Source organism: Botrytis porri (genome assembly GCF_014898465.1).
Source record: "Botrytis porri strain MUCL 3234 chromosome Unknown BPOR_010, whole genome shotgun sequence".
NCBI lineage: Eukaryota > Fungi > Ascomycota > Leotiomycetes > Helotiales > Sclerotiniaceae > Botrytis > Botrytis porri.
Genome location: NW_024066084.1, coordinates 1,473,930 through 1,484,204, shown reverse-complemented (window position 1 = coordinate 1,484,204; position 10,275 = coordinate 1,473,930). Strand labels below are relative to the sequence as shown.

The 10,275-nt window shown below is 43.1% G+C and overlaps 3 protein-coding genes across 3 annotated transcripts; 2 read left to right on the top strand and 1 right to left on the bottom strand.

Annotated features, from left to right (window-relative positions):
- Positions 1 to 1,432: 1,432 nt before the first annotated feature.
- Positions 1,433 to 1,965, top strand: EAF01_007876 (uncharacterized protein; the record flags this gene model as incomplete). Its single annotated transcript, XM_038916132.1, has 2 exons — positions 1,433 to 1,446; positions 1,512 to 1,965. The coding sequence occupies 2 exons, from the start codon at positions 1,433 to 1,435 to the stop codon at positions 1,963 to 1,965; spliced, it is 468 nt and encodes a 155-aa protein (XP_038768603.1).
- A 1,201-nt stretch (positions 1,966 to 3,166) lies between these two features.
- EAF01_007875 (uncharacterized protein) lies at positions 3,167 to 5,945 on the top strand (the record flags this gene model as incomplete). The annotated part of the gene is made up of 6 exons (XM_038916131.1): positions 3,167 to 3,386; positions 3,586 to 3,702; positions 3,832 to 4,110; positions 4,166 to 4,327; positions 4,395 to 4,985; positions 5,044 to 5,945. The coding sequence occupies 6 exons, from the start codon at positions 3,167 to 3,169 to the stop codon at positions 5,943 to 5,945; spliced, it is 2,271 nt and encodes a 756-aa protein (XP_038768602.1).
- A 769-nt stretch (positions 5,946 to 6,714) lies between these two features.
- EAF01_007874 (uncharacterized protein) lies at positions 6,715 to 7,614 on the bottom strand (the record flags this gene model as incomplete). Its single annotated transcript, XM_038916130.1, has 2 exons — positions 6,715 to 6,881; positions 6,945 to 7,614. 2 exons carry the CDS (start codon positions 7,612 to 7,614, stop codon positions 6,715 to 6,717), a joined length of 837 nt encoding a protein of 278 aa, XP_038768601.1.
- Between the last annotated feature and the right edge of the window lie 2,661 nt (positions 7,615 to 10,275).

Below are 10,275 nucleotides of genomic sequence, written 5' to 3'. Positions count from 1 at the left end.
CACTGGGAAATACTAGACGTTGCGATGTGTGTTCGAGAGGATTTCGGTGTGGTGATACGAATTTTTGCATCTTGGGGCGGTAAGAACACCAAGTGAACGGGTAAAATATCCAAGTTGGAGCGTAGAGAATTTTTGATGCACATCTCATGTCATGCGGTTCTAAGAATTAGTACAGATTCTGCACACTGATTCCGAACACTGCTTCTGCGCGAACTTAAAATTTCCTCGTCGGTCTTGGTGGTGTAGGTAGGTAGCCACTGTTCTGGGTACCGCTAATCAATGTAACCTTCTACCCTATGGCTGGGTTTTCTGTTGGCGTTCACCTGACATAAGACTGCAGAACCCTAGTGATTGCATGAACACCGGGTAGGCAAATTCGATCGCTTTCCTCATCTCAAAATACAAAATTCTTCCAAGATATGTGAATGGCAAGGAATGGGAAGATAGTTTGAAAGGCAAACAAACATTCTCACGCATGCCAGCGCAGATATATTTCAAACCCACATATGCTGCGCGCATTATGCACACCAAGATTTGGAATCCTTCAGCGCCCTGTCTGAGCAATGCCGCTGCAAAAGTGCCCAAGATGAAAACATGAGGAGGCTGCAGCCATCCGTCGTCTGGAACCGCTCCCGCAATGGGGAGCGAAAGAAAAATTCCCATATTGACACACCAGGTTTCCTATTGTTATCTTCCACGAGAGTCTTGGTTGTATTACGATGGCATTGCCCGAATGATGTCTCAGATATTTCATGATAAGGGTGCGTTGGGTAGTCATTTGCACAAAGCAGAGATGGCAAGTAAGGGTGGTCAATTAATCGAGTGTTGTCGGAAGCCCGCATGGTAAACTCATGAGCTAGCAGCGTTAGGCGTCGGCAGCGAAAAGATTTCTTGGTCATCTAGATCATGATATCTGCAGCTTGAATAAAAATAGGGCTTTTCAGAAAATTGCAATTATGCAGCACTGGAGTTTCCCTTGGATAAAGATAGTCTTCACTGGATCAGAAGCTTCCGAAATCGAACCTGTCGGATGCTATGCGGCCTCATTAGTCCAACAGATATCATTTTGGCCACTAAAATTTGAGCACTATGGGATTGTTCTCGAATGGCAGGTGCTACTCACGGTACCAACACAACCTTTGTCCTGTAGGGTTCAACTCTCGAGTCTGCATCAACATGACAACTGGACTAGTGACAGGCCCAATAGCTATTAAGTGTCCTACACTATCAAGAATGACCGAATAGCTAACGTAGGATCTCTGCACCTCGAAGATAGGTTGTGTCATAGAATCGTTACTACCGACTAACGATTTTCAGAGAGCTTTGTTCTTGGCAATTCGGACATATCTTAAAAAGATGACACTGTCCCACTCTGCGTCAACAAGGAAGCGTTGTAGAAGGAGAATCAACAGTTACTCCATCAAAGATCAAAATGACGAAGAAGTCGTGAGCTTTCCATCCTTGCATAGGTTCACAACTATATTGCTTGGGTACTAACTGATATCCGACAGAAAAAAGGCCATTGTGCACAAGACCAGTCATATCGCTAAGAACCACAACGCAAACATTGTTTCAAGTACAGTCGACGAATCTATTGGCGTCGGCGGCAAGGCGCCCGCGAAGGTCCATAGCCAAGCAAACTCCTTGACTTTTCATGGGGAGTCAACCAATGCCGAACTTGCGGAAGAGAACAATTGCTTTTCTGGTTTACATTCTGATCCGAATTTCCAAACTCCTACTTGCGATCTGTGTACTAGAAAATCGGGTATTTGTGGGTACCGTTCGGGAAGTGGCCATGACTACGACACCTGGTCCGACAATACCGGTGGACACGGATACACGGCCGATATGAATAAGCCTGGGGACAAGATACAATTGCAGCTATGGACGTACGAGACTTCTCAAATAACCTTCGCTGAAAGATTAGAACAGAGAAAGTGGTGTGGTCCAGGTCAGAAACTCTGAAGGACTAAATATAGTCTGTATCGAAGATTTCAGCTTGGGTAAGAGTTCCCACGCCTTTATATTTTCAATGCATAGGCTGATGTGAGCGTCCTGGAAAGGATTGGTAAAAGTGTTGAATTCGGATTGGAATGTAAAAGTGGCGCGTTTGCTTGGGCAGACAGTGAGATGGCAAGGAATCTTGCGTGGGACGTGACAAGAAAGCTGCCAGATGAAACTAGGAGATTTGGTTTTGGGGGAATCTCTCAATTGTCTCTCGCAATGAAGTAAAAGCGTGGAGGTCCGTTCTGACATAGTGTGGTTGTTGTTAAAAAGAAGGTTGGGAAATTAATAAACGTTGGACCATTGAGAGAATTAATAAAAAGCACTCCAGTGGACATTTAATACAGCTTATCTCATCTATCCATGGAAGCAATCAAATACCACCTGGGCACCTGCCCTGGGCATCCATGTGGGCAAAATCAACGCCACATCTTGTGGCTTAGTCATCAGCTAGAGGCGGGGGGAGGCAACGGGAACGGTACCGAGGTGGGTACCTACTTAACGAACGGTAGTAAACTTGCAGCTAGCTGCTAGCTCACACAGCACCAAGCTTATTGCAAATACGGTTTCTACGTTTTACTTCCTCCATACATCACAATTAAACACAACAACAAATTGATCCTATCGCACGATTGTCATAGCAATTCTTTTCCTATAGTACAATATTATGTACTTCGTCTCTGGCATTACATACTTCACGTGCTTTGACCGCCTGAGTCTCTGAGCTCCTTCACAGGCCTCATCAAAGTAGGGAGTCCTCTGCTTGGCAACGAGATATGGTGATGATCATTCAGGTACAGAACCAATCAAGCATGGATTGCATGGCAAAATAAGCTTTTACCGGGGTTCTCTCCAATGATTGATCTTATCAATGGTTATCGAGATTCGTGATAATAATGGCAGCATGCAGCACTATCCCACTTAACCCAATGAAGAAGGTCGGAAGATGGATAATTCCCATTGGAGTATGGAACCTGCCAATATGGCATTAGAAGATCTTGGCCAATTTGATGGCAATCAAGATATATCAATATATATGTCAACGACAATGCTCTGATTCCCCTTCTACTCCACTTTCTTTCTCTTGTTTCTCTCCCTTATCTGCCCCATTACCTTTTCCGAGGTGATTTTTGGGCTTTCCACTTTTTGATCTTCAATCACAATGCCTCCCTCAAACATGGCTCTCTTTCTTGCTGTTCTGGCTGGAATGCCATGCAGCATAGCTGGCAAAACAGATGGATACGGACACGACTACAATTCAACAATTCCTGTTGGTACAGCTACTGGGACTGGCATAGCCACTGGTACCGGTACACCTACACTCGCAGCTTGCGGAATTGTGAGTAGTTTAGCATCTGTTGCTAATGCCGCAACACCATCAGGTATGTGGAAATGCATGAAGAAGTCAATCTCAAGAGTGAAGATATGTACCGAGTGGTCAGACTACATACACATACTTCGCATCCCCAAACAAACTCAATGTCTACGTTTAAAGTTCATGTATGAATTGGGCATAGTATAAGACAGAGCGATGTCACACTAAACTTTGTTAATCTTCAGACTGACTATTTCGTCCTTTAGCTACACCCACAGTTGATGCTAAATTGGCCCACGACTGTCTCAATTCAGTACCATTGAATGTCACTGCAGCCATTGAATATGTTACAGGATTAGAGCCATATATTGAATGGCAGTCAGGTATGTGTCATCTGTCACTCTTTATGTTTTTAAGGATTCACCTTGACCGGAGGGGCCCTTAGCATTATGCCCAGTTAGACTCTCCTGAATGGAAGTTCTTAAAGTAGACTCTCGAACTGACTTTGGTAGATCTCGTGGATCTCAAGGACCCCCCAGCAGATTACTTTTATCCTCCATATGATCCATTGGCCAAACTTGCTTCTGTGAAATCAAATCTTGAGAAGGGTGGCGTGTATGCAAATGAGTACGAATTTCAACAAGATTTGTATGAAGTCTTTACCCCGGCACACGATGGACACTTTGTAGTCTATCCAGATCTTCTTACGGCTGCTTTTGAGTGGCGCCGTCAGAGATCTTTAGTGTCTATCAGCAGTGATGGAGTCGAAGTTCCTAAAATCTACCTATATGGTGAGTTTGAGGACAATATCTGATGTCAAAACATAATTGCTAATCAAAGTTTTAGAGGATATCATTACTGCGCCCTCGGAAGCATCTGAGGTCACAGAAATAAACGGTATTGATGCGGTAAAATATGTAGAAGACTGGATATTCCAAGCCTCTTTCAATCAAGATGCAGATTCTGCGTACAATACCATGTTCTACGAGAAAGCATTTGTTGCAGGAGGTAAATATAGCCCTTCCCATGCACTATTGTATTGGATTGTGTGGACTATGCTAACTCTACTCACCAGGCGTTTCTACGGGATACTTCGCATCCGGAGGTCGAATCAGATACATTTATCCAGGCTCAAATACTACTTTCGGCTTCGAAAATGGCACAACTTTGGTTACCGAGAACTATGCCAACGTGAAAGGAGACTTCACTGGTGTCACTGATGGAAAGTCGTTTTACCAAAAGTTTTGCGTGCCATCCACGACTGAATCCGCTGAAGCTACTTCATCAGCGCCTGCAGCCGCTACTGTGACAGCTACTGGATATCCGACGCCTGTCGTCATCACTAATGACACTATCGTCAGTGGATATTATCTAAGCGAACCAGGTTTCGAGAATGTTGCAGTCTTGAGTCTTTTGGCATTCGAATCCGATTCAATTGAAGAATTCCAAGCCGTCACCCAAGCCTTCCTTGCGGATGCAGTTCGAGATGGAAAGACAAAATTGATCGTCGACTTACAAGCCAATCCAGGTGGTTACATTTTGCAAGGTTATGATGAATTCCGACAACTTTTTCCTCATATTGTTCAAGATGGATACAGTAGAATGAGAGAGAGTGATGCGTTTCGTACGATATCCAAGATAGTTTCAGAAGACATTCCGGCAGATTGTGAGTGAAAGATCATTAACCTTTGGTAATCCCACATCAAAAGCTAACTTCATACAAGATGATCCAAACACAGCTTCGTCAGATTTGATCAACGAGTATGAAATTTGGTTCAACTACCGATACGATTACAATTTGACTAATCAGCCATTCTTGACCTTCGAGGATAAATTCGCTCCTCATGTTTACAAGGGTGATAACTACACGAACCTGATGCGCTGGAACCTTGATGATCCTCTTACCACTGTGAACTCCACATATGGTATGGGTATTGAGATCTCCGGATATGGATCGTTAAGTAACTTGACTCAACCATTTGCCGCCGAAAATATCGTCATGATCTACGACGGCTTCTGCGCCTCAACCTGTACTATTTTTAGCGAATTCATGCGTATTCAAGCAGGAGTCAAATCTATCGCTTTTGGTGGTCGACCTTCAAGCGGCGCCATCCAAGGTGTTGGTGGTGTCAAAGGAGCACAAGTAACCTCCTTCGATAGCATATACGGTTATGCACAACTTGCCGCCTCATCTCCAAACGCAACACCCGAAGATATCGCCATTGTAAACCGTTACACAACCTTCCCAATTGATAGAAGTACCGCTACATCAATCAATTTGAGAGATGCCATTCTTTCCGGTAATGTCAACGATGGGCTTCCAGCTCAATACGTAGTTGAAGAAGCAGACTGTAGGTTGTACTGGACAGCACCCATGATCACAGACGTAGAGAAGGTCTGGGAGGCTGCTGCTACAGCGGCTTGGGGCGGTGGTGCTTGCGTTGCAGGCGCTGGCTTGCCATATGGAAAGAGGGGCGTATTGAGTAAAAACTCGAAGACTAAGGAGAAGAAGCCAGTGATTAATAGAAAGAGGGAGAGGAATACCCTAGCGATGAAGAAGAAGGATGAGAATGTTAAGAAAGATCCATTGTGGAATGCCAGACATGGAAAGAAAATTATTTCGTAAGATAAGAAACGAATTCACACTTATTTGGATGGGATAAGGTGTCAGGATATTGCAATCTTTTAGGGTATCTAAAGTAATATCAATTGAGTATCGGGGATGCTCGATAATACTGCATTTCTCGATGATATGTATTGTTTTATTGAAACAACCGTGAGATGTGTGAAATGTTTTCCTAGTGCTGAAGTCTCGTTTAATCTGAGGGAGAATAATTTGAATGTCTAGGCTTGACCGAAACATTCAGACGTCCACTCTTTGGATGCCAGCCGATATTTTCCGAAGTCGTTCGGATTATATAATTTTATTAAAAACCTACACTGATTTTATTAATTGGAAAAACTTCCCTTATCTCCTGAGACGAAGTCTATACACCAGTTATCCTCGCGAGAATATTCAGTGAGGCAAGACTCTCCGATGAACCTTGCCACCCTGAGGAATCAGCACCGTCATTACTTGTATCCAAATCACCTATCTCACTTCCATTGAGGGCAGTACTATTGAAAATTCTATAGCTATCACAAAAGGATCATTCATTATAGTCTCAAACTTGTCCAAGTGACTAAAATATATCCATTTCTAGGATCTAGAAAGCCCAAACACATTCTGTTTGATGTATCCTTCCTCACGACATTGAAGATAATACCAAATCCACACAGAAGCAACCCCAGAGTCCAGATAAATATTTCAAACAATCTCCAATGGTACCTTTCAACGTAATCCTACCCCCAAATTTAGCACAAAGCCTCCAACCCAAAAACATGAGAAGATAGTCTCATTCGGAAGCGCTGGTGAGAATCAAGCTAACCTTTCGCAAAATAGTAGTACTTCTCGCTCTTTTAGACTCTACTATCTCTTCCAAATGACCATCTTCATTTCTTACGTATGTTCTCATCTCCGCTGGCTTGAATCTTCGCCAAACGGGCTGGATTGTGTGAGAAACTAGATATATCAATGATATTAGTTATCGACACCACAATCGACCAGAAAAGTAACATAACTCACGCGGTAGCAAATACTCCATGAAAGACCCGTGAGAAACCAGCACAATATGTATATCCTGTTTCATCTGCATACGCGAGCCACTATTTTGTGCAGCACCTTGTATATAAATCCCCTTCCAAAGCCCACCTCCTTTTCTGATAAGTTTCGAAATGACCAGGATTTGCTTACGAACGAGTTCCGCACGTTGTCTCGTACGAATGACACTTTTCATCGGTGGAATAACAGGTGACAGAGCTGTAAAATCTACCCCTTTGTGTTCATGATTATTGATCAAATCAAGAGTTCTTTGTCGAACATTACACAAATATGCTCCACTTTCTCTTAAATCATCGTAGGCGACGATTTGAGGTTGTGGATAGATACTTGCGTTCTTGTCGAAAGGGAAAATATGCAGTGTAGTCTCGAGCGTGCGAATGAGAGGGGATGTGAGCACGAGATTGGGGACGGGGCATCGTTTTCTCATCTCCTCTCGAGTAGATTTGGCTTGTTCGATGCCGGTATAGGTAAGAGAGGGATCTGGGATGTCGTAGGATTTGGGATTGATTTTTCCGTGGGTGTGGCCGAGATTGTGGTAGGCTTCGCCGTGTCGAATGAGGTGGATAAAGGTTCGGGGTTTGGGGGTGGGTTCGGTGTGGATGAAGTACTGTTTTAGAGGGAGGCATAGTACCATTCTAGAGTAGAGTATAGAGCTCAGTTTGATGATCTTGAAGTGTTTCAAAGATGGTTGAAAAGTCCCAGAAAATACCAAAGTGGAATCTACGTATCAGGGATTAGCAAACTATAGTCGTTAAGAAGTGATATACAATGTTGAAGCTCTTGGCAGCCACCCTGGATCGTTCCCATAGGTTGTGGAAATGCAGTCGAATAGACTACAGATGATAAGGAGGGTTTAACGTGATCTTTAACTCACTGGTAAGGAATAGGTAGCAGGCCTACGTAGCTAGCCCCTTTTCGTTGACGACTGAAGGATAAAATCAGCGATGAATAGGAGTTTGGCTGTGCAAAGATCCAAAGAATCAAACCTCGGTGGTATCGGTGATTTTTGTAATTTTTTGTGCTGCTGGAGGCTCGTCAAAGACTGATGTAGTTAGGCAGTTGACTGGATCGAGGTTACAGAATGGCTAGATGGGTAGAGATCAAGGGATTGAGCTCGGTGAGTTAAAAGCGATGGTAGAAATCTGTTCTGAATTTATCCAAGTTGCTATGATTCAAACAAATTTGATCTAGAAGAGAGAAGGTTGTCTTGAAAGATACGAGAAGAATCAAAGCAGTGAGAACGTGATTTGATCTGAATCGGGATATTTGAGGTGCTGAAAGAGACAAAAGTAATTGGCGGGAATTGATCAGAGATGACTAGAAGAGTGAAGATTGGTAAAGGAGTGACGTACGGCATTTCAGTAATAGTAATAGTAATGATTTTTGAGTCGGTAGTGCTGGGATATAGAATTGTTCAAAAGTCAATTTTGGGAGAGTGTTGTTGGGTAGATTGCTTGGGTGGTGGAAGGTGAATCATCACAGTGATTCACTTATTTAGAAACGAGTAAATAAGGACAGCAATTCAGTCACAAAGTTTCATCTTCTACATGAAATGGTGAATCGAACCCCTCTACCAAGATCGAATATGATCATACCATTAGCAAGTACATACACAAGGTCCAATGCGCTAATATCAAAAGCTACCACATATATATATGGCACGCTGGAAGCTATCAACGCAGCGTGGGACGCGATATAAGAGAAAGAGAGGAGATAGAACATGCTGGATCTGTACATACGGATGAAAGATCTAGCACTAATAGCACCGATCCGTTGAAGAACTAGGAACCCAACTAGCTGCCCGGTCCATATCATCTGCTTTTACCGAGACTACACAACTCAGCCCTACAACTAATTTCATTTCATATATTTGTAGTTGAGGTGACTCAAGCTCGAACAACTTGCGGCCATGCGGTATTGACTGCACACTTGAGAGCAGAAACTCGACATGTCCACGTTTCAAGCATTGAAAAACCACCTGCTGGGCAAACAGAATTGAAAGCAAGGAGGTCTGGTGAGAAAGCTCTCATCATGGTTGTATCCTCTTCAGTAGTGGTGTGAATCAATGTTTGATGAGTTTTCTGGCACGAATAGTACAGATAAGAGGGCACCTCTAACCCCCTCATACAAGTCTTATGAAATCCCTGGGTTCTCTTTCAGCTGTTTTTTTTATTTGCAGACATCTGTTATTTCCCACAATGTTCGGGGAGGATTGAATCTCTCGGGAATTTCAAGTGATAGTTATGAGGAGAAAAATGTCTGATCAGCAACACTGAATCCAATGCCTCAGCTCAAGAGACCTCTACTTTCCACTCTCTCGCCAGAATCGCCACACCCTTAATGATATAATGAATCTCATGGACGACGATATTAGAGCCAATACTATTGACAGCATTCCCGATTACTAAAAATTAGCACTCAAAACACAATCATACTGAGAAAGGCACTTTTAGAGGGCACGGTAGGGTTGATGAAAATGTAATATTCGAGCACTGGTAAGTCCGCTATATTCTCTGCTGCCTCGATCTTTGAAGGTATGTGAAGATTCATTGAAGCATCAGCTAAATTTAGCGATGTACCAACACAAATCTACAAAGTAGATCTACGAGAGGCTGATCGACCCGAATACCTGATGCGGAAACGAGCATGAAGTGGCTCGCTACCTATCTCTTTATGCTCACGCATGAAACCTATCGAAGGGACACTAGGCACTCGGTAACACTTCCAAGTGAGTAAGGTCGAAAAGAATTGCGTGTGTAACGGCGAGTGTAGCTGATGCCCTCTTAGTCTCCTTCCTGCCCGCAATAACCCGACATGAAAGTTTAAGAAAACAGGGCAAGAATACAGATATAGATGGTTATAAAACAGGACAAGGAAAAAATCAACCAGAGATTTATAGTGTCTGATTCATAATAGAATGAATGGAGAAATATCTAGGGCACGTAGTAAATTTTTCACTCGGTATTATGAATGAATGCCGGGCAAGATAAACGATTTTACACAAACCAGTTAGAACAACAATATCATTAACATAGCTGCCAATCTACAGAACGAATCTGCTCTTGAGATAACCTTCTATCACAGCAACTTTTTTCAAAACTTTTAGACCGGAATTATGATTGGATTTGGAAATAGGTGATTTCACACTAGTCTTGGTGGGAAATTCGCTAAGGTTCAGCCCGACAATCATTTGCATGTACAACATCACCGAGTAGGATACTACATCTTGTCTTGCATGATATGCATATAACTTCTCCGATAAAGCGCCAAAACGTCATCAAGCGTTTGTGTTATC